This window comes from Perissodus microlepis, chromosome 23, assembly GCF_051167445.1.
Source record: "Perissodus microlepis isolate ML-2025 ecotype Zambia chromosome 23, ASM5116744v1, whole genome shotgun sequence".
Lineage (NCBI taxonomy): Eukaryota > Metazoa > Chordata > Actinopteri > Cichliformes > Cichlidae > Perissodus > Perissodus microlepis.
This window is the reverse complement of record NC_140482.1, coordinates 15223217-15245576: the sequence shown is the minus strand read 5'-3', so window position 1 is coordinate 15245576 and position 22360 is coordinate 15223217. Positions and strand designations below refer to the sequence as shown.

Sequence of the window (22360 nt, the reverse complement as noted above, 5' to 3'; positions counted from 1 at the left end):
AGTATGGGAAAAAACAAAGCTATCCCTTGAACCTTTTAGACTACATGCCTGGTTAACTAGCTGCAAATAAACAAGCGGAGGAGGCAGCTAACATGCGTCAGACTATTATGATTTTGTTAGGAAGCTTAAATATAGACATGCGTCAATTTATCAGTTTGATTTTTCTGGATAATTTCCCCACAGAGCCCAGTAAGAAAAGACATTAAGTCAGCAATGCATCTCCACACCACACCGGAGTCATTTAGTGAGCATTGCAGTCCATAAGAAAACATTCACAGCAACACTAGTGAGTGCTGGCAGGCCTGTAACTGACACAATAAAGATGTTACTTTTCTGCATGGCAGAGTTTCACAACTCTGATGACATACAACAAACTATTCATTGAGCAATTGTTATTTCAATTATTGCCTGATCTGTTTATCCAAAACAATCCTTTCATCACACTTCAAATAGTGTCTATAAAAAGTGCCGTCATGTTTTCACCTGTTTACCTGCTATAGATAGAAATAGTTTCAAAGCCGAGGTGTCTGCACTTTGCCTGATTTTTATGGGATCGGTTGACACCCAAAATACAGAGATTATACATCTGTAACATCAAACGTGTACTGACGCATTCATATTTTAGGAGTTCAGTGTCAGTTTTGAGGTAGTTGCCAAATATTTCCACTCCTTACTTATGTGCCTCTGCTTTTCACTCGTGCAGGAAAGGGCAGCAGCTGGAGCCATCGGACCAGTACATTTTGAACAGGCTTGATGGCGGGCGGAGCATGTTAACCATCCGCAACATCCGGCAGGGTGATGGAGGCACCTACTCTTGCAGAGCCACCAATAAGGCAGGATCCCAGGAAAGAGAGCTCTTCCTCAAAGTGTTTGGTAAGCATGCAATCTGAGTAAAATACTATAGTTGTATAAGATAGTTTATTTATCCTAAATTTTCAGATATTAATCACAACTATTAAAAATAGTGCAAATAATGTCAAAAAGATTAGTAAAAGAAAATATACAATAATATAACAAGATAAAATAGATCCATAAGGTAAGAGGCACTGTGGATCAAAATCAAAATATAATAAGACATGTTCAAGAAATATGAAGGTTTTAGAGCAATATATAAAATATTAATAAGGTTTAATTTAATTTAATTTTCTAATTTTCTACAGACACTGGCCACTTTATTATATACACCTCTTCAACAGTGCTCATAATTACGGGTACCACTCCTGTCAGTTAAGGTCAAGGTCAAGGTCAAATTTATTTATATAGCACATTTCAAACAGCCGATGCTGCACAAAGTGCTTAACAATATAAAAATGGTATTAAAAAGCAACAATGTAATACAATAATAACAATAAAAAACAATAAAAGGACAGTAAAAGAATTAAAACAATAACTAAACTAATTCAAATAAGACCAAAATGCTTGGGTCATAGTGTGTTAAAAGCCAGGGCATAGAAATGTGTCTTTAGTAAAGATTTAAATTGCTCAAGTGTTTGTGCAGATCTAATATTTAAGGGGAGACTATTCCAAAGTCTGGGACCTGCCACAGAGAAGGATCTATCACCACGGGATTTGAGGTTAGTCCGTGGGATGGACAACATTAGTTTTGAGCTAGACCTCGTGGTTTTTCCTGGAGCATAGGCAGAGAGGAGCTCAGACAGGTAAGGAGGGGCTCAGGCATTAAGTGACTTAAAAACAAAAAGTAGAAGTTTAAATTGGATCCTGTAGGAGACAGGAAGCCAGTGTAAAGAAGCTAAAACTGGGGTTATATGCTCTCTCCGTTTGGTACCAGTTAGCAGGCGAGCAGCAGCATTTTGAACCATCTGAAGACGATGGATGGTGGCCTGATCTAGACCATAATACAATGAATTGCAGTAGTCCAATCTGCAAGTAAGAAAAAGGTGAATAACACGCTCAAAGACGTTAGCCGGAAGGTATGGCTTTACCTTGGCTAGCTGTCTTAACTGAAAAAAACAGGACTGAACTACTGCACTCACCTGCTTATTCAATTTAAAAGAACCATCAATGTAGACACCGAGGTTTTTTACATGTGTTTTACAATACGAGGAAAGGGTGCCCAGAGTGCTGTCGATATGATTAAAGTTGCCAAAAATGACAACCTCAGTTTTATTTTCATTTAGCTTTAAAAAATTTAATGACAACCACTGTTTGACATCATCAAGGCAGCGTAATAAGAGCTGCGGATGGTCTGACCCTGCTTTTAAAGGTAGATAAATCTGCAAATCATCAGCAAAACAATGAAATGAAATGCTGTACCGCGAGAAGATGGAGCCCAATGGCAACAAATAGAGTGCGAACAGGGCAGGACCCAAAATAGAGCCTTGAGGTACACCGTATTTAAGAGGGGCTATTTTGGAGTTGTGGGGGCCCATATTGACATAAAAAAAACCTTTCTGACAAATAGGAACGAAACCACTGTAGGGCAGATCCTTTTAGGCCAGCATGAAATTCTAGCCGTGATAACAGGATGTCATGGTCGACCGTGTCAAAAGCTGCTGACAAGTCCAACAATAAAAGGGCAGCAGGGCTGCCAGAGTCCAGAGTTAAAAGAATATCGTTAAAAATCCTTAAAAGTGCCGTCTCAGTGCTATGTAGTGATTTAAAACCAGATTGAAATTTTTCAGAGATCATATTAAAATTAAGGTGTGCCTGCAACTGTAGGTAGACCACTTTCTCCAAGACTTTAGATAGAAAAGGAAGCTTTGAGATAGGCCTGTAGTTGGACAGAACAGTTGGGTCCAGGTTTTGTTTTTTAAGAAGAGGCTGAACTACAGCTTGTTTAAAGCATGATGGGACGCAGCCTGTAGCAAGGGACGTATTAATTAATCTCAGGATAAAAGGCCCAACAGTATTAAAAGTGCTTTTAAGCAAGCTCGGGGGAAGACAATCAGAGGGGCAGTGTGATGATCTTAGGTTACTAACTACCGCGGTCAAGTCCTTAAGGGAGACGGGATCAAACTGCTCTAAGACAGCTGAGGACACAGGAGAAGGACTCTGATCTGAGGCAGCAGACAACGAGACAAGGGCCCTAATCGATAGGATCTTGTCATTAAAAAATGCTAAAAAATCATCGCACATACTTGGTGAAGAAGTGACTCCAGAATTATCACATAAACTAAGAAAGCGATTAAGAACGTTAAAAAGTACCTGAGGCCTGTGACTGTTTACTGACACTAAGTTTGAGACAAACTGTGTCTTTGCAGTTTTTACAGCTTCTTGGTAAGCAGAAAGACGAGTCCTTAAAATCTGTAGGGAAACATACAGGGAGTGCAGAATTATTAGGCAAATGAGTATTTTGTCCACTTCATCCTCTTCATGCATGTTGTCTTACTCCAAGCTGTATAGGCTCGAAAGCCTACTACCAATTAAGCATATTAGGTGATGTGCATCTCTGTAATGAGAAGGGGTGTGGTCTAATGACATCAACACCCTATATCAGGTGTGCATAATTATTAGGCAACTTCCTTTCCTTTGGCAAAATGGGTCAAAAGAAGGACTTGACAGGCTCAGAAAAGTCAAAAATAGTGAGATATCTTGCAGAGGGATGCAGCAGTCTCAAAATTGCAAAGCTTCTGAAGCGTGATCATCGAACAATCAAGCGTTTCATTCAAAATAGTCAACAGGGTCGCAAGAAGCGTGTGGAAAAACCAAGGCGCAAAATAACTGCCCATGAACTGAGAAAAGTCAAGCGTGCAGCTGCCAAGATGCCACTTGCCACCAGTTTGGCCATATTTCAGAGCTGCAACATCACTGGAGTGCCCAAAAGCACAAGGTGTGCAATACTCAGAGACATGGCCAAGGTAAGAAAGGCTGAAAGACGACCACCACTGAACAAGACACACAAGCTGAAACGTCAAGACTGGGCCAAGAAATATCTCAAGACTGGTTTTTCTAAGGTTTTATGGACTGATGAAATGAGAGTGAGTCTTGATGGGCCAGATGGATGGGCCCGTGGCTGGATTGGTAAAGGGCAGAGAGCTCCAGTCCGACTCAGACGCCAGCAAGGTGGAGGTGGAGTACTGGTTTGGGCTGGTATCATCAAAGATGAGCTTGTGGGGCCTTTTCGGGTTGAGGATGGAGTCAAGCTCAACTCCCAGTCCTACTGCCAGTTTCTGGAAGACACCTTCTTCAAGCAGTGGTACAGGAAGAAGTCTGCATCCTTCAAGAAAAACATGATTTTCATGCAGGACAATGCTCCATCACACGCGTCCAAGTACTCCACAGCGTGGCTGGCAAGAAAGGGTATAAAAGAAGAAAAACTAATGACATGGCCTCCTTGTTCACCTGATCTGAACCCCATTGAGAACCTGTGGTCCATCATCAAATGTGAGATTTACAAGGAGGGAAAACAGTACACCTCTCTGAACAGTGTCTGGGAGGCTGTGGTTGCTGCTGCACGCAATGTTGATGGTGAACAGATCAAAACACTGACAGAATCCATGGATGGCAGGCTTTTGAGTGTCCTTGCAAAGAAAGGTGGCTATATTGGTCGCTGATTTGTTTTTGTTTTGTTTTTGAATGTCAGAAATGATGGTGGACTCTCCACCATTTGACCTTAGAACTGAAGAAGCTTCTCGGATGAGAGGTGAAACGTCTTCAAGTAACTTAAAGAAGTCCAGACGCTTTTCTTTGCAAGCTCCTTTGACTACAATGACCTGGATGACTGAGAACCTTCACAGACATGTCAGAAATGTATATTTGTGAATGTGGAGATGTTATATTGGTTTCACTGGTAAAAATAAATAATTGAAATGGGTATATATTTGTTTTTTGTTAAGTTGCCTAATAATTATGCACAGTAATAGTCACCTGCACACACACAGATATCCCCCTAAAATAGCTAAAACTAAAAACAAACTGAAAACTACTTCCAAAAACATTCAGCTTTGATATTAATGAGTTTTTTGGCTTCATTGAGAACATGGTTGTTGTTCAATAATAAAATTATTCCTCAAAAATACAACTTGCCTAATAATTCTGCACTCCCTGTACAATCTGTCCTTTTTCCATCTCCTTTCAGCGCGTCTGTAGTCACGTCTGAGGGAGCGCGTATGTTCATTTAACCACGGCTCTGATAAATGCTTAGCGCGCACAGTCCTGAGCGGAGCAATAGAGTCCAAGATATCAGTGCAGGTAGAATGAAGAATGTCCGAAAGGTCCTCAACACTTTTACAGTTGGAGTTCATTATTCCAGAGTCCATAAAGGCAGCAGAAAAAGCAGGCGCTGTTAGTACATTAAGCGCTCGCTTTTTGCGCACTGGGACGTACGGCTTATCCATCGAGCAGCGCAGTGTTAGAGTGAACAACACAGGAAGATGATCGGAGATGCGCAACTCGGATATTTCCGTGATGCACACATCCAACCCGTGGGAGAGCACCAAGTCCAGTGTGTGACCTTTTTCATGCGTGGGACCAGTAACCCACTGGGTCAAGTTAAAAGAGTCAATAATATTTAAAAAGTCCTTGACCAAAAGTTTATAGTCACAGCAGACATGGATGTTAAAATCACCAAGGATTAAAAAAACTGTCAAATTTAAGAACGATTCCAGCCATAAAACCTGAAAAGTCTTTGATAAAATCCTTGTTAAACTTGGGAGGGCGATATATGAGGGCACACAGCAAAGGCGCAGCAGAATTCAGGTGTAACTCAAACAACTGGAGTTCAAAACTAGAAAATGAGTCGTGCTGTAATGTTTGATGGCAATGAAATTGAGCGTTGAACACGGTGGCTAAGCCTCCCCCCCTACCAGAGGACCGAGGGAGGCTGAAGAATGAGAAATTAGGAGGGACCAGTTCCGAAAAAGCTACAGACTCACCGGGTTGAAGCCATGTTTCTGTCAGAAACAGAAAGTCCAACTGTTGTGACTTTAGGAAGTCGTTTAATACAAACGTCTTGTTTGCTAATGATCTTACATTTAGTAAAGCCATTTGGAGTGTGTAGATCCTAACATCAGATGTTCCAGCTCGGTTAAGTGTGCGAAGATTTCCGTGGTCCACGCCGCATCCACGGGTCCGAGGCCGCTTAGGGAAATAAAAAGCTGAGAGCGGGGGATCAAGTGTCGTGGGAGCTCCAGGGACAACAGGCAGGATCCATCTAAAGATGCACTCTGCTGGTCCAGTAGTTCCACGAGAAGCACGGAGAAGAGCTCGGACTTTGATGAGTGTACCAGCCCACTTTCCTCGTTTCCTCGGGCGCTTCTTCCAGGAAGTGGTGTAGGTGTGTTGGCACAGATAAACCGGGATACAGGGCTCAAAAAGTGGTGGAGGAGGCCCATAATCATCTCCTGTCTCAGTTTGCTTAAGAGCCAGGTCATACGATGCTTTGATTTCTAAGAGTAACTGGCGATTGTACACATGCAGAGCGAGGGCATTTTGGGATAAAATAGAGTAGGATAAGGCTAGCGAAAGCCAAAGCAAAGCTAGCAGAATTGACGGACGTGTCGCCGTGCATACTGCTGGCGCCATCTTCCAATGAAAAACGGAAACTAAGGCTACAGACACCTCACCAAAACTGGACAACAGAAGACTATAAAAATTGTCTTAATTTCTTCTCCTGGTAGAGTCAGTCTTTGGTCAACTCACATGAAAGTGTGGTTCTGTCCTGCCTCATATCAATAGTTCAGTCTGTTGGTGTGTAATGGTTTGGAGGACTTTTTCTTGGAACATTTTAGTGTTATTTGAGCACCAACTGTACTTTCAAATAGCCTCCACAGTCACCAGATCTTAATCCAGTAGAGAACATTTGTGGTGGAACAGGAAATGCTATCATGTCAACAATGGACCACAATATCTGAAGAGAGTTTCCACTACCTTGTTGAATCTGTGTCACAAAGAATTAAGGCAAATCTGAATTAAAAACAGGGGTCCAACCCTTTACTATAATAAAGTGTAAAGTGGTGAGTGTAAATCATTTATAAGATAGCTGAACTGAAGTGGTTCTTGAAATGCCATTGTAGAGCATTATTGGGGACCATTTTCTGTAGTCCCAATATACAGCTACCCTCATTGTGCTGGGACAGCAGAAAAATAGAAATATCTCAAAGCCTGGACTAATGAAAGGGAAACTATCTGCATGAACAGATAAGTGTAAGCAAAACCACGTTGTTTCTTCTATCTCCCCAAACCAGGACTAACATAAAAAAATCCCTTCCTATCACTTTAAAGGGTTTGTTTTCTTTTTCCATTATCTGTATTTGGTGCTCTACCAAAGATTTTAAATGTAATAGCATTACCCATGACAGTAAACAGTGTTTTATGTTGATCCATAAAGCTTTATTGTAAGGACATCCACAAATTCCATTTTATAAAGAAATGCAGAAAAAAATGTCCAAATATGGCAGTCGGCCCACACCAATAACAGCTTTATCAAAGTGATATATTTCTGTTGAAAAATAAATATTTCATTTATTGCTTCATATTTCAATTACTGCGCTCCTCATAAAAAATTTCAATTTATATTTTCATAAACCTGCCAGCTATTTCCTCACAGATCGCTGTGATAGCGCTCCTTCTAGCTCATGAAAATGTATGGCGATTTGTGCTCAAGTCATCAACATCCTTTGGAGATGTGAAAAGCGCTTGTTCTTCAAAATGCACATTTAAATGAAGAAGTTAAGGGGGTGGGAGGAGTTCTGCTTCCAGGCCGTGTGGTGGGAGAACACAGTTGTAAGTTAGTTTTATTACCCTTGACAGCACAGGCAGGAGGAAAACAGGAATTTTAAGTTAGACAAGGTGTGTGCAGGTGTGTATGTGCGCTTCACTCGTGTTTAGGCGCTGTAACCCATTGTGAGCCTCATATTTTTCTGTGGCACTTTCACAGATCTGTTTGCACATGTTTGTTGTTAGGTGTTTGCTTTTATACACTCTAAGATGTTCACATCTGGGGGCCTCCAGGAAACATAGTGTGTCTTTTGGCTGCTCTGTAAAGTTGCAAGAGCAGTCCATGAGCTGTAAAAGGCTGAAGCCTGCAGTCTTCGGGGATTATGTCAACTTGTCCTGCTTTTCAGGCAATGAGTCATTTGTTGCTGTAGAAGAAAATCCATACTATTAAGGAATAGCTGCATGTACTTGTTAGACATGCTAGAAGAGTGGCTCAAGGGATGCTTGGTTGGTCACTCTATTACTTTAGTCTGGACTGAAATATCTCAACAATTTCTCTGTGGATTTCCATTTACTTTAATGACTTTTATGACTTTGTTGGTCCACTAACTTTCCTACCCAGCAAATATTGTTGAGAAGATATTACAGATCACTTTGGAGAATTCTAAACAACACTGAGATTTGGTAAAAAAAGTAAAACCTGAATGCTGTCTTCATCAGTTTCGTTCAAAAGTAGTCTAGAAAACATATCTTAAATTCTATTAAAGAGTAAAATGGTGTATTTTATCAACAGTTCAACTATGCCAACAATAGAAGAGAAGAGAATAGTCTTTTATTTTCATTGTACATTTAAAACGAAATTGTGGGTGCTCTACGGCAACTATGCAGGAATAAAATATAAATATCAGACAAACAGGAGATTAGAGCTTAGGCCATTTTTGCCATGAGGCCCGCTGCCCTGCTAATGTTGTTTCCAGTGACAGAAGCACATAATGACATGAGATTTATAAAACTAAATTTGTTATTGTTTAAAAAATGACTTTCAGGGCTAGTCGGCATTATATGTCCACATTCTAACATTTCACAACCAAATAAGATTTTATTTAGTGGGGACAGGTTAATTTGAAACTCTAAATTGAAAAGAGGTGTGAATGTGTCTGTGTGTTAGCCCTGCGATAGACTGGCGACCTGTCCAGGGTGTACCCTGCCTCTCGCACTAAGACAGCTGGGATAAGCTCCAGTGCCCCCCACGACCCTGAAAAGGATAAGCGGAAGCGAATGGATGGATGTATGGATAAGATTTTAGTTATTTAATTTAGTAAAAATGCCAAGCTCTTTTTTGAGAAAAAAAAATCATGAATCACCTCTTCTCTTTTGTTGCGGAAAAATAATTTAAGCATTGAAACCAAACAGATTTTCTGAGATTTATTGAAAGAAAGTTAAACCCTTGCAAAGGGATCAATACAATGCAAACGGGGTTTGTACCAGCGTTGACCAACAGGTAAAATAATAACAGCTCCTTTAAAGCCGTTGTGCGGATACAATCTTTGTCTATTCAGTGGTTGGGAGTGAAATCCTTGCCATCATCTAGGCACCAGCTTGATAATGAAGTGTATCATGGCCTTGAGCAAATCTTAAAGTCATTTGTTTTCCCGTCTTCATACACTCTTTCGTTATACAAGAAATTTACAATTGCATATCAATAGTACGCAGAGGTTAGATGAGGTGAAACAAAAATTTTCCATCACACTTTTCAACCAAATTTAGAGGTAAAGGGTGCTTCTTTTTAAAGGTTATAACTACCTGACCTGATTAAGCCCAACACCCCCCCCCCCCCCCCCCCCCCCCCCCCAAGAAAAAAAAAAAAAAAAAAACAACCGAGAGTTGGGATCTGGTGGGAGTTTCCTCTTTACTAATTATCTACCACCATTATGTCAAAATGTAAATCCATCAAACCTGCAAAACTAATTTTGTTCCTTTCAGATCTGCTTTTTTTTTCTATAATGGCTTTTAACAAATGTTGTTGCTAATAGCATAAACGTTTGTGTGATGGTGATTGTTGTACACCTACTAACATGTGCATGTTGTCAGAGCCAACAAACAACTGTTTCACCCCTTATATCAAGACACTCCTAAACCAAAGGTTCTGTGACACATTCTTATTTTCAGATGAAAGTAAGTTCAGTATTTTAGGAAATCAAGTTCTTAAAGTCTGGAGGAAGAGCAAAGAGCAGAATCCAAGGTGTTTGAAGTCTACGGTGAAGTCAGTGATGAATTAAAGCATAGGTGTCAAACTCTGGCCCGCGGGCCAAATTTGGCCATACCGCGAGCCATACCAAATTATTATTAGAGCTGGCCTACTGGTATTATACAGCTAATATATATATTGTTTAGTATTAAGCTTTGCTTGTTCCATATTCGGTTTTTCAGCAAAACTTGTTTGAGTCCATAAGAAGAGATTCATTCTTAAATGAGTTTGACACCCCTGAGTTAGAGTGACATGTGATCTGCTGGTGCAGGTGCTGGCAGATGGACTGCTGTGTTTTATCAGGTCCAAAGTCAACACTGCTGTCTACCAAGTGATTTTAGAGCATGTGAGCTTTGTGGAGATGCCAATTTCTTATCACCTGGCACAGTGCCGAAACTACTACCAAATTATCTGCTGACCATATTATTACTTTGCTTGATTGGCCAGCCACCTCGCCTGACCTGAACACCACAACCCAGGCTTCAATGACACCTCAGAAGTGCCACAGGCTTCTTTTTATATTGTATAGAATATATATATATATATATATATATCTCCTGACTGATCTTAGGAACACTTTGAGATACTGGATTTGGGATTTTTATGAGCTATAAGTCACTTTCATCGAGATTAGAACGAAAAAGGATTGCAATCTTTATGCACGTTTATCTTTTATAAGTTTATCTTTTTTAATTAAATTATGAAAATGCCAACAAGCAAAGGCTTCTACAAAGACTGTGAAAAGAAGAAGAAAATGGGCTGTAAGCAAGGTGACCTGTAAGAAACGTGCTAAAATGGATTGTTTCAGACACTCTTTAAAAGAGCCCATTTATATGGCAGCATGCAAAGCTATGTTTTTAAAGTCTCTGAATGCAAATACAGAGTCTTAGAATGAAAGAGATCCCTTTGAAAAAAGAGTGCTAACAAACACAGTGTTATGATTGGCGCTCTCAGCACATTAGGATAGCAATATTAGCAGTTAGCTAAGCATTGCTGCACAGTAACTTTTGTTAGCTACAGCAACAGTTTTTGACCTGCAGAGTATTCGTTTTTGACAGCTTCCATGGCTAAATGTTGTCAGCGATACAGTTTGATAGAAGATAATTCTTCAGCTATCTGAAGCATCAACAGTAAATGTCAGGTTTCAGAAAAAGAGTAAGCAGATCCTACATTTTCCCTGCAACACTCAGCAGCTGTACTGGGTGACATTTATCACAGAAGCAGAGATTTTCATCTATCTGCAGACAGACTCTTAAGAGTTTGCCACAGTTTGCATTTTTTTCCCCCATTGTCAGTAGTCTATGAAACACAGCACCCACTTTAATGGGTTTTTCATTCTGTAATTTGCACACGTTCGCTGAACACATCATAAATACATTCTTTTCTGGGGGGTTTATTCCCTATGTATGTTCACTTGAATCTACCATTTCTGTTTCTTCATGCATGTAGCCAAGAACAAGTCTTGACAGCAAAGACAGTAAATTACATCACCATAAAAATAACAAAAATGATGATTATAATAATAATACTGTCTCACAGTGGATTTTTTTTTCAGTTAAACCCTCTAAACTCTGGAGCATTACAAGAGGCATCAGGGATGACACGAGAGAATCTGTGCTGACATTTGCTTTGTGGATCGGCACAGCTGAAACAACAAATGCAGACGTTATAATTATCAGATACAGTCAGTACCACATTTTACCTTCTGATACCTGTCAGTGGGTGGGAAAAGAGCCTTATGTCAAATATTACTATAGAGAGGATGAAAATACTGTTTAGCTGCATAAGCAGGCTTATTCCTGCATTAACTGTCTGCAAGCAGCCAAGAGGCGTCAAAGCAAACCATCTTTTTTGGTCTTTCATGAACTAATAATGTGACAAACTGTACATTTATGCCACTTTCTTCTCTTTCTGACATACTAATGGCTTTTTCACGGGTTATGGTTAGGATTGAGCCTGCCAGGGCTGACAATGTGCAGTAGCAAAATACAACATTTGCAAGTACAATTATTATAATACCTGTAATTAGAATAATTAAGCGTAATTAGAGGTATTACCATGTGTTAGAGTAAAATACTAATAGTTTTTTTGTCATGCTGAGTTTAAGAGAAACTTAAAGAAGTTCATTTGAATTTACAAACTGAATAAGAATAAAGTTCACTTAGTAAAAATCCAAGGTCAAATAAATTTAGGATTTTTGTCTTTTTAGCGTAAAGAACGCTTCTCATTTAAAGAGGAAATGTTTTCAATAAAATGTTATTAATAGCAGTCCCTGCAGAGTGGTTTTTGCATCACGCTTGACAAATGAGTTTTTTTTTCATTTAATATTTTTATGATGAAGAGCATTTGAGGCAAACAGCTGTGGATAGGAACTGTAGAACTGGTTCAGACCAGTTTCAGCCATTAACAGTTTTCTGTGTTTGGCAGTCAGATCGTTTTGAATCTGTATTTGTATGTTTGCACACGGAGAGCTGTCAGAACATGATGCTTTTAACATCTTTCACTCTGCAGACGTCATCCTAACAAAGAAATTGTGCCTCATTATGGGGCCTTATAGCAAAAAAAGGGGGGAAAAAAACCCAACAGTTGAGATAATTTTGCCTCTTCTCTATGTGGCCTTTTGTATGGACACAAAACAGAATCAAGCAGATTGTTGCACTATTTTCAAGAAAAGGACACTTGATTCTAAATGAGTTCTGAAGTGCGCTGATTTGTTGTTGAAACAAGTAAAATTATCCTTGCTATTCCCAGCAAATCTATTTGACTTGATTGAGGAAAACAAGAGTTGAGGACTTGGTTGTAGCATAAATAAGCCATTAATGTGGTTGTTTGTGCTGGAATTTGAGAAGATGTTTATTGTTAAGTGATTTTCTTTTTTATTGTTTGCTTCATCCCTACTGCCTGCCGATATTCGTATAACTGCACTGAGACCGGGCACAAGGCATCAATCATATCCAAAATGCTTATAGAAATATAAAAGTGTCTTATCAATGATAAGATACTTTCTGCACATGCTGGCATATGGAAGATTTTAGTTTCAGGACTCACAGGGAGGCCAAAAGTCAAGAAAAAAAATGTAAAAATGAGATGATTCATTAGCTCCTTGGCTATTAGCTGACTAACATTACAATAACACATGCCATATGTAAACATTCTTCATAAAAAAAAAACAATGACTCAATTTTTTCGGACCATAAATGTCTACTAAGTTGGACATTTTTGTCAAAGTGCAGTACTTTCATGCAACCTTGAATAATGCAAAACTTCTATACTTCAGTTCGTTTTGTGAGATGTTTCACAAAAACATAATTCAACACATCATGTATGGATCCAATATCTGATTGCATTTCTAGTTCAAAAAATTTCACTTCGCTGAGCAATTCTTATCTTTGAAAAAAATGTCTGCGTCAAACGTTAACATTTGTTACTCTCCCTGAGAAATACAGCAACTAGTAGTAAGTATGTCTGTGAAGGTTCTCAGTCATCCAGGTCATCGTAGTCTAAGGAGCTTGGGAAAAAAAAGTGTCTGGACTTCTTTAAGTTGCTTGAAGACGTTTCACCTCTCATCCAAGAAGGTTCTTCAGTTTTAAGGTCAAATGGTGGAGAGTCCCAGATTTAAACCCTATGGGAGTGTTCCCCCCAAGAGGGATGATGGACAGGGGGTCCATCAGCCAAGGTTTCGGGTGAACTCATTGTGAAACGTAGCCCCCACCCTATCGTGTGATTTCCTGAGGTCACCAATGCACCTCAGGAAATCACATGATAGGGTGGGGCTAGGAAACCTTGGCTGATTGTGACCTACACCTATTTTCACACATTGGCTTATGTAAATAGGTAGAGGATCATTAGGGGGTCCATCGTCCCTCTTGGGGGGATACTCTCATAGGGCTTAAATCTGGGACTCTCTAACATTTTACCTTATAACTGAAGAAGCTTCTCGGATGAGAGGTGAAACGTCTTCAAGCAACTTAAAGAAGTCCAGATGCTTTTCTTTTTCCAAGCTCCTTAGACTAGTAGTAAGTAAGTAAAATTTATTTATATAGCACTTTTTAAGACAGGAATCTGTTACAAAGTGCTTTACACAAAAACAAGAACATGACCCAGATGTCTGTCTAAATAGATGTGTTTTCAGCTGTTTTTTAAAAGAAGCCACAGAGTCGATGGTGCGTAGAGGAGGTAAACTGTTCCACAGTATTGCCGCTAGGTTGTGGAAAGTGCAATCCCCTTTGTTTCCCAACTGTACGTTTAGCTTACCAACTTTTGATGATGTTTGATGAGCTGCAATCGCCTGCCACCTAAAAAATTTTTAGTCCATTCATGGAAGCTCGTCTTCTGTAGTGCTAGTTTGACACATGCACAACTTCATTGACATTTGCACCATGAACGCATCAAAGTAATAAAAAGAAAAAAACTAATGTCTGGAGGGTGTAACGGGGCTGTGTGATGTCATTATTTTCTCACCACTGTGCACTAAATCCACGCTGTCACTAGAAGCAATGCCAGGCTGCAGCACATGAAAGATTAACTCATTCAAGAATGACATGCATTAACCTGCTTCAATGCATGTCAGATTGCGTTGCTTATTAATTCTCTCAGTACAGTTAGAGTACAGCTAGATTATCCAGCCCACATTAACCTCTGCACATACCTGATTAAATTGCTCAAATTATATCTTACTATTTTATCTCCAAATACAGTAATCTGACAAACCCCCTTTTCTTGTTTATTGGCTGTTTTCTTTGTTGGTGCAGCTGACCATTCGCTAATCCCTAGGTATCCCTAAGTATCTACAACTTACTAGAACCCTTTGTTTTTCTGACACAGTGAGAAAGTAAGCTTTTTCTTACTCTCGCTCCCAACATTTGTACATTTTCAAAGGAGCCTTATTACTTTTGCTTCAAGATATGTGAGGGCTGCTATTGATTATTTCCTGTCACTGCGCGCCTTCTCGATATCAAACTGATTTGAACCTAAATGAAGGGAAGGGATCTGAGACAGAGATGAAAGAGGCAAAATAACATATTTGGGGAAAACGAGTGCAAAGCAAACCCGTCTATGACAGAGAAAAGTACAGTTTGTGACATCATGACAGGAAACGAAGGTCAGTTACACAAAAATAGCTGCTTGAAAAGTCCTTCAAAGAGCTGCTTTTTACTTTGACGCTGTAAGTACATTCATTCAGAGCCAGAACTTTTTCACTTTGACTTGAGTAAAGAAGTTGAATCAGTACTTCAACTTTTTCTCTGTGTGAAGCATGTGTGTACATTTCCCACCTGTGATTGTAGTTTTAATGATTTTTTTATTACTTCCAGAAGGGTTGTTTCAAACCAAGAACCTTTTTAAAGGGCTGTTGCAGTGATATCATCCTAAACCTTTAAACCATGTCTCATCTACCATCCAATAACAAAACTTGTGAATTTCTCATGAATACAGTAGGTTAAATCGAGCCATTTTCGTGAATGTTTTTAGTGAGTTTATTGTTACTGTAAACCTTTTTTTTTATTAAAGTTGAGATTCAGGCTAATTTTGTCTAACCGTCTTTGTTGGTTATTTGTGCCTACGCAGTTTGATCACTTACTAAAAGTCTTTGTAGGCAGAGGAATATTTGCCTGGCTGCCTGTGTGTATGTTTTTGTGACCCCCATGTTTTGACAAGCTCCCAAAATCCCTCAAGATGGCTCCTTCACCTTGAGGTTGAAGCCATGTGAAATTGCCAAACACTTCCCCCCGGGCGGTGTTAAAAGCCTTCAGTACAGTAGTCACTATTTCCTGTTCACTTCCCTTTGCCTTTCGGATTTTATGCCATGCTACTTTGCAAGCACCCTGTTAACAACGTAAGTGCAGTGTGTGTGGGGGGAAAAAAGAAGTAATCCATGATTCATGTGACATGCTCTATGCCCTTGACATGCATCAGGTTTCAGGGCTTGCTTAGAGCATCTTATCAGGAGGAGGCGAGCAGGGACCAGCCCCCAACGGCACGCTTTTCAGCACTTATCGCGGTGCTCACTCTGTGCCAAAAGCAAATCACACGGTGCTGGAGAGGCATCCTTCCAGACAGAAATCTGTATTTATTTAAAATAAAAAACGTGGAACAGTTGATTTGTTCTTTCAAACTTCAGCAAAGTCAGTTTTCTCATCTAGTCCAATGAGTGTGTGCAAAATAGGCCAGAGGCCATGCTTTCTCACTATATCAAACCTGTAGAGTATGACTGCACTGTATAAATTATCTTGGCCTACACTGTCAGTACCAAAGTCATGCATCAGCTCGGTGTTTAAACCCCATGGTATAGCCTTCATCTTCTAACTCACTTTATGAGTTAGATCTTTGACAGTTTCTCTCCTGCTCATCCTTTTATTCACTTCTCCTTCCTTACTCACACCTTTTCTTCTGGCCTTCAAATCTGTTCTCCTCTACTCACTTTTTTTTCTCTTATTTACCTTCTCTCCCCCGCTTGTCCTCTGTGATCTCCAGTCCAGCCCCATATCACCCAGCTGAAAAACGTGACAGCCGTAGAGGGCAGCGCTGCCATGATCTCCTGCGTGGCTGAGGGCGAGCCTCTGCCTGACATTTCCTGGAGAAGAGCCAGCGACGGTCAGACCTTCATGGACGGAGACAAGGTAGAAGCTGCCAGAAAGCCCATCTGGCTGTGCGTGTATGTTTGTGTTCATCATCGTACAGCATAGGCTGGAATTACGGCATGAGTGTCGTGCTCAAAGGATATGACTTAGGTAGGAAGGATTTATGGGAAATTTACTGGGGTTGCATACCAAATGCATTTACAGCCATATGCCAAAACATTAAAACACCTGCCTAATACTGTGCAAGTCCCCTTAGTGCTGCTTAAAAGGCTCATGTGATGTCTGGGTGTGTCTGGCACCTCTTGCTTTTGTGGGTGTTTAGGTAAGGCCTATGTCAGGGGTGTCAAACATAAGGCCCAGAATAGGGCTGGCAAAGACTCCGATCTGGCCGACTGCAAGGCTTTGGAAAATGTGAAGAAGTGCACAGATTTTAAACTTCTAACTGTATTTTCATAAGTTTTACAGCTTTGCCTATTGATACAGACACTGCCATTCATACCACACGAAAGTAGTTCAGTAATAGATAAACCATTAAATGACAGAAATGTCTGGGCAGTTTTACCAGTTAAAGTGGATGAGTTTGACATCCCTGGCCTATGTGTTTCAAGTCTGTAAAGGTGAATCCTGTGGAAAGTTCATCCGTGTGAGTCTTTTGTCTAGTTTACTATGTTTGTTGTGTTGCTGGAATGAGGAGGGAAAAACACCCTTAGGTTTTCAGCTCAGGGTCTACCTGGATAGTCTTCTGAGAGACCACAGTCATCGGGGAGTGTCACTGCTATTGTTACTTGTTCTGCTACAATTTTTAGGTGGGTGATATGTGTTAAGGCAATTTCCACAACTGATCTTATTCGATTCTTATGTCACATGCCTGAGTTTATTATCAGAATTGATCACTCTACATTACAGATGAGACACAGATTTGACAGTATTCATATGTATATGGATGGGAGCTACTTAAATTGTATTTTGATTATGATCACAGGTACAAAAACTGACTTAAAAGAATCCAATCATTAGAGAGTCAACCACAGATTGTGTGTCCTGGGCCAAATAAAACAGTGCACGTACTGGTAATGGACAGAGGTGTGAAGACAGAGGCGCTGCTGGTTTTATGGAAGCATCGCTTCATTCAATTTCATTGTAGCTTTGTTTCGAAGAAGTCACATTTTGTCTCTCATTGTGGCGCAGCAGATGGCTCTACCAGTGAGCCTCGGGCACTGTTGCTATGGGAGAAAGTCAGTCAGTGGTGTGAATCAAAACACTGCAGTCGCTGTGCAGCAAAACGCAGCACCACACTTCACTGAGTTCACCCACGACTGAAGAAGAAAATGAGGAGAAGAAACAAACGTGTCATTTGAATCTGCAAATCTTTATTCGTTGCTGTGTGTTCTTGTGGTTTGAAATGCATCTTTGGCTATGAAATGACTACAATTTCTCTCTAGTGAGAGCCACGGATTTGCCAAATGTCAACTCTAAGGAGTTTCACTAATGATTTTTTTTTTTTTTTTTTTTTAATGACGGAAAGGTGTCCTAAAATTCTCCGTCAAATCCCACGAGGTCACGGAGTCGCTTAACTGGAGCTACAGAGAAAATACCAGCTTTCGTTGTCATGGTGACCATTAAAATGTCACTTTATATTTTATATATATGAAGAAAAACCAAGTCTTGGTTCTTATTGCCGCGGACTACAAAAAAGCAACAGCAGACAGTAACGGCTAATTACTCGTATATGTCGCACCGTTAAAATTAAAGCATTCCCATCTGCCTTACGTGAAATGTTGCAATTACAGCCATTCATTGCCGCCACTGCTGTACATTATGATTGATCCGGATCTTTTCCTTTTGACAAGATTTTATTTTCACGCTCTGTGAACCCTCAAAGAGAGCGACCCTCAAACAACAAATGCACATTCACCTTGTACTCACATTATTATCTCAAGGGAAATCAGTAAACACTTTTATTTTGGTTATTTTGGAAGCCAGGACCTTGAAGTTTTCAGGGCAAATCTTTTAGTTTGTACTTTCTTTCTGTCTTCAGTACCTCCCTCAGACTCGCTGACATTATATTCAATCAGGTTTAACCGAAGCGACACAAAGCTTCTATTTTTACTTGTTTCTCCCAGCATCCATTATTCACTTTCTCCATAATAACAGCCACACAAGTGACAAACTGAAAGAAGCCTTTTCTTGAAATAGTAATTATTCCTGAATGGCATGCCATCAATGTCAAAACCATACTCGCTTCCATGACAGGGGGTAAGAAGCAGCTTAAAAAAGAGGAAGAAAAAAAAACAAAAAAACAAAGATGGCAGCCGTTCCTTTTGCTGGGGAAAAAGGTCATCGCAGAGATAAATGAGTGTGTGCATTGGCTCGAATCGCTCGGGTTGATAAATCACAGCCGAAAATGAGAGTAAGTGCTTCTCTTCCCACAGCAAATGCAATTATGGAAATGCACAGTGCAAACCAACACACCTAAACATACGCAAAGACAAACATGAGTCATGCAGTGCGAGGCGTGATGGATGGCAGCAGTCATTTAGGTTTAAAGCAGGATGTTCCTCTCTCAATTTGCTCTCCAATCTGCATATCCAGCCGCCACACACGTGTCTCCCGTTTAGAGTTGTTAAGCTTCGGAAAGTCCTACATGTAATTTTACGTACTACATAGTGTTGCTTCCGTCCTTTTCATTCTTTGTCAGGCTAACACCCTGACCCAGGGTATGAGTGCATAATGGGATGCAGTTCCTGGAATTTAATTATGAATCGAGGCAGAGCATTCTGTGACACCTCGGGTATTGTTTTGCTTCTGATCAAAGTTACTGTCTGCTGTTGTAGTCATTCAGAATATCCAAGGCTAGAGAGCAAGTGTCATTAACTCCGTGCTTTTGTGTAGATGACTTCTGAAAAGATTGACATATTTGCTGTGATTCAACTGTTGATTTCACAGCTAAACCTTGAAATAAGAAGACTCCAACCAATTGTTTCCTGACTTCTCTGTGCCGAAAGACTGCAGTGAAGCAGTCACACCATTGTGATTAATAACCTGGCAAGTAAACCCAGGTTTTTGAAATTTTAAAAAAGAAAGCAGACAGGTATAAAGCTGCAGTTCTCTCACAAGAAGTGCAAACCACATAATGAGGCACGTGTAACAAAGACTGAAAGTAACACAGTTGCTGAAGAAAAAGAAAAGCTGTCTAGTTTGACAGGCTTACCAAAGTAACTCACTGCCCCCAATCATTGAGGGGGCAGTTAGTACACCACACTGCAATTAGAGCTGTATGTATTCCAAATCCATGTGTGTTAGCGTGTAATAAATGCCACTTTGACCTCGCCTAGTGGTGTGGTGGTTAGCACCACTGCCCCAGAACAAGCCATTCCTGAGTTTGAATCCACCAGCTGGCCGGGGCCTTTCTGTGTGGGGCCCGTGTCTGAGTCCAAAGATATTCTAAATCGGGCGTAGGTTTGTGAATGCTTGTCTGTTTCTCTGTGTTAGGTCACCAATTTGTTGCAGGGCTATCTAGGGTATCCACTGCTCTTCCCCTGTGACACCTGGGAGTAGTTCCAGCCCTACTGTAACCCCAAATTGGATAAGTGGAAGAAAATGGATGGATGGACTCTTTTTTTTTTTTTTCTTTTTGCTATCTTGCTCTTTTGCAAGAGAATGCATGGGACTCATACAGTAACAACTAGTTTTTCAAAAGTATTTTTACATGCAATTGTCATTTACAAAGTAAACATATTGCTTGGTTAAAAATTACTTGAAACTATTGACTGATAACATAAAGCCTTGAAGAAATTTTTTATGGAGGGCATAAAACAAGAGAGGGAAGTAGCAGTTTTTGTACTGTTGCATGCCTTTCCTGGAACCAGAAGAGTCACCTCTGGCTTGTCTTTAGAAAGAATGCAGGTTTAAAGCACTTCCTGAGCGACTTCACTCTTCAAACTATGCTCATTGTTTATACTCACTTCAGTTCAATGTTATTTTTAGTTCAATGTGATTGTCCCGACAGTAGTCATCTCTGGGCACATTTTATTAACTTTATTGATGTGTACGACAGATATAGCCTTATTCTTTCAGCAATCTTTGAAGAAAATAAAAAAAGTATAAAAGTATAGTTCTGCGCTAAAGTCTTGAACGACCGCCCATTTCATTATATTTTGCTTCGAAGGAGCCATACATTCTTGTTTTTTGGTGGGTTTTTTGAGTGTTTTTTCTTTCTTTTTTTTAGGGGGTCTTGAGCACTAGTTCTCTTAGGCTTTTCGATGGCCTTTCAAAGATTTAGACATTTGCTGCTTTTTCAGGCGTTTTAGTCCACTTCTTATACCTGGAAAAAAAACTTTTTGGGGTTAAGCCACTTAACACCGGCCTACGAATCATTCAAACACACACAGGCACTTAGCTCATGGATTGAACCAGTCTTATGCCTGCACATAATAGACAAGATAAAAAAAATTAAATTGTATCTTCGTTATGGTCATCCTGTCATACAATGGAAAATACTAAAAACTTGATTTCCAAAGAGCTACTAGCCAAAAACATAGCATGGTTTGCAGTGTGTCCTTAAAAAAACGGATATATGGAAGAAAAACAAAGTCCCAGGCACAGTCATGGTTTGGGCCTCCGTTTCAGCCAGTGGTGTTGGAAATCTTGTCAAAATTGATGGAATTATAAGCTGAGAATCCACCATAATCCACCATACAATGCCATCTAGAAAGTGTCTGGAAAACAGCTTTACTTTTCAGCATGACAATGATCCCAAACACACCGCCAATGCTGTAAAAACATACCCGGATAGAAGAACAGACAGTAGAACACTGTCAGTCATGGATTGGCCTCCCCAGATCCTCAACCTCAACATTAGTGAAGCAGTGTGGGATCATCTTGAAAGAGAACAGAACAAAAGGCAGAAACATCCAAAGAAGAGCTTTGAATGTCCTTCAAGAAGCCTGGAGAACTATTCCTGAAGAAATGACAAGAAAGCTTCTCTAAAGCTGCGTACACACTGGAAGCAATATGGTGACCCGATACTGTAGAAAGTAGGTTGCACTTGACATAAATTTTCTCAACTCCCGAGTGAGAGGCTGAAGCAACTACCAGTGAGAATAACGAGTACTGTTGATTAACATATGACCTTGTAGTAATTATATTGGTAGGTTACCTTAGCAACTGATTTCTGGAACATCTGTAAGCGTGTGTCAGTTTCAAAGCGATGTGTGATGAATACATTTCAACTTTAAAGAGTCTAGGCTGTGTTAAAGAATAAAGACAGTCACACCAAATATTGACTTTTAAGATTGTAGACTTGTACAAACTCTGTTTTTGCCTCATACACTGTATTTCCATATATTTTCCCCAATGTTTCAATAAATCCATGCACCTCTTTCCAATTTTTCCAAGCAAAATATGAAGAAATAAAGGGTGACTCAAGACTTTTTAGCAATACGGTAGAATTCCTTCAGCAGCCCTTCTTTCAAATCTTGCAGGGTCAACAGGCAGAAGGCCTTAGTGCCAATGAGTCTGTGTCTCAAACCCGTATTGCTGTAATAGGCCCTAAATAACAATGGAGTTGCTCTGAAATTGGTGGCATCAAGCACAAACATTCCACCCTTTCTGAGACATTTTCCCTCACTGACGCTTGTCAGAGAAAGCCAAAAGGTTTTGGTCTCTAAAAACTAAAAAGCCTCTTACTCTCTTCAAGGAATTTTGAAGCTATTTTCAAAGACAATTGATCAGTCAGTTAACTTGTTATCTCAAAGATAACTTCTCCAGTCTCTCAAGTTACAGAGGCACTGTACTCAGAAAGAAATGAACCACTGTTGGCCAGTAAGACATCAGGGTTAAGCCTGAAGTCTCTTGCCTGACAGTACAGGTCCTCAGTCACTGCAACACCCAAAAATAGATAATAGCAGTGTCTAGC

The 22360-nt window shown here is 40.1% G+C and overlaps 1 protein-coding gene across 2 annotated transcripts in view; it reads left to right on the top strand.

The window, feature by feature from the left end:
* ncam2a (neural cell adhesion molecule 2a) overlaps positions 1 to 22360 on the top strand; it is a 411246-nt gene that overhangs the window by 317755 nt on the left and 71131 nt on the right. For both annotated transcript variants that reach the window (XM_084921573.1, XM_084921572.1), the window contains exons 7-8: positions 704 to 873; positions 16337 to 16482. In XM_084921573.1, coding sequence (XP_084777699.1) covers positions 704 to 873; positions 16337 to 16482 — 316 coding nt within the window. The remainder of the gene's footprint in view (positions 1 to 703; positions 874 to 16336; positions 16483 to 22360) is intronic.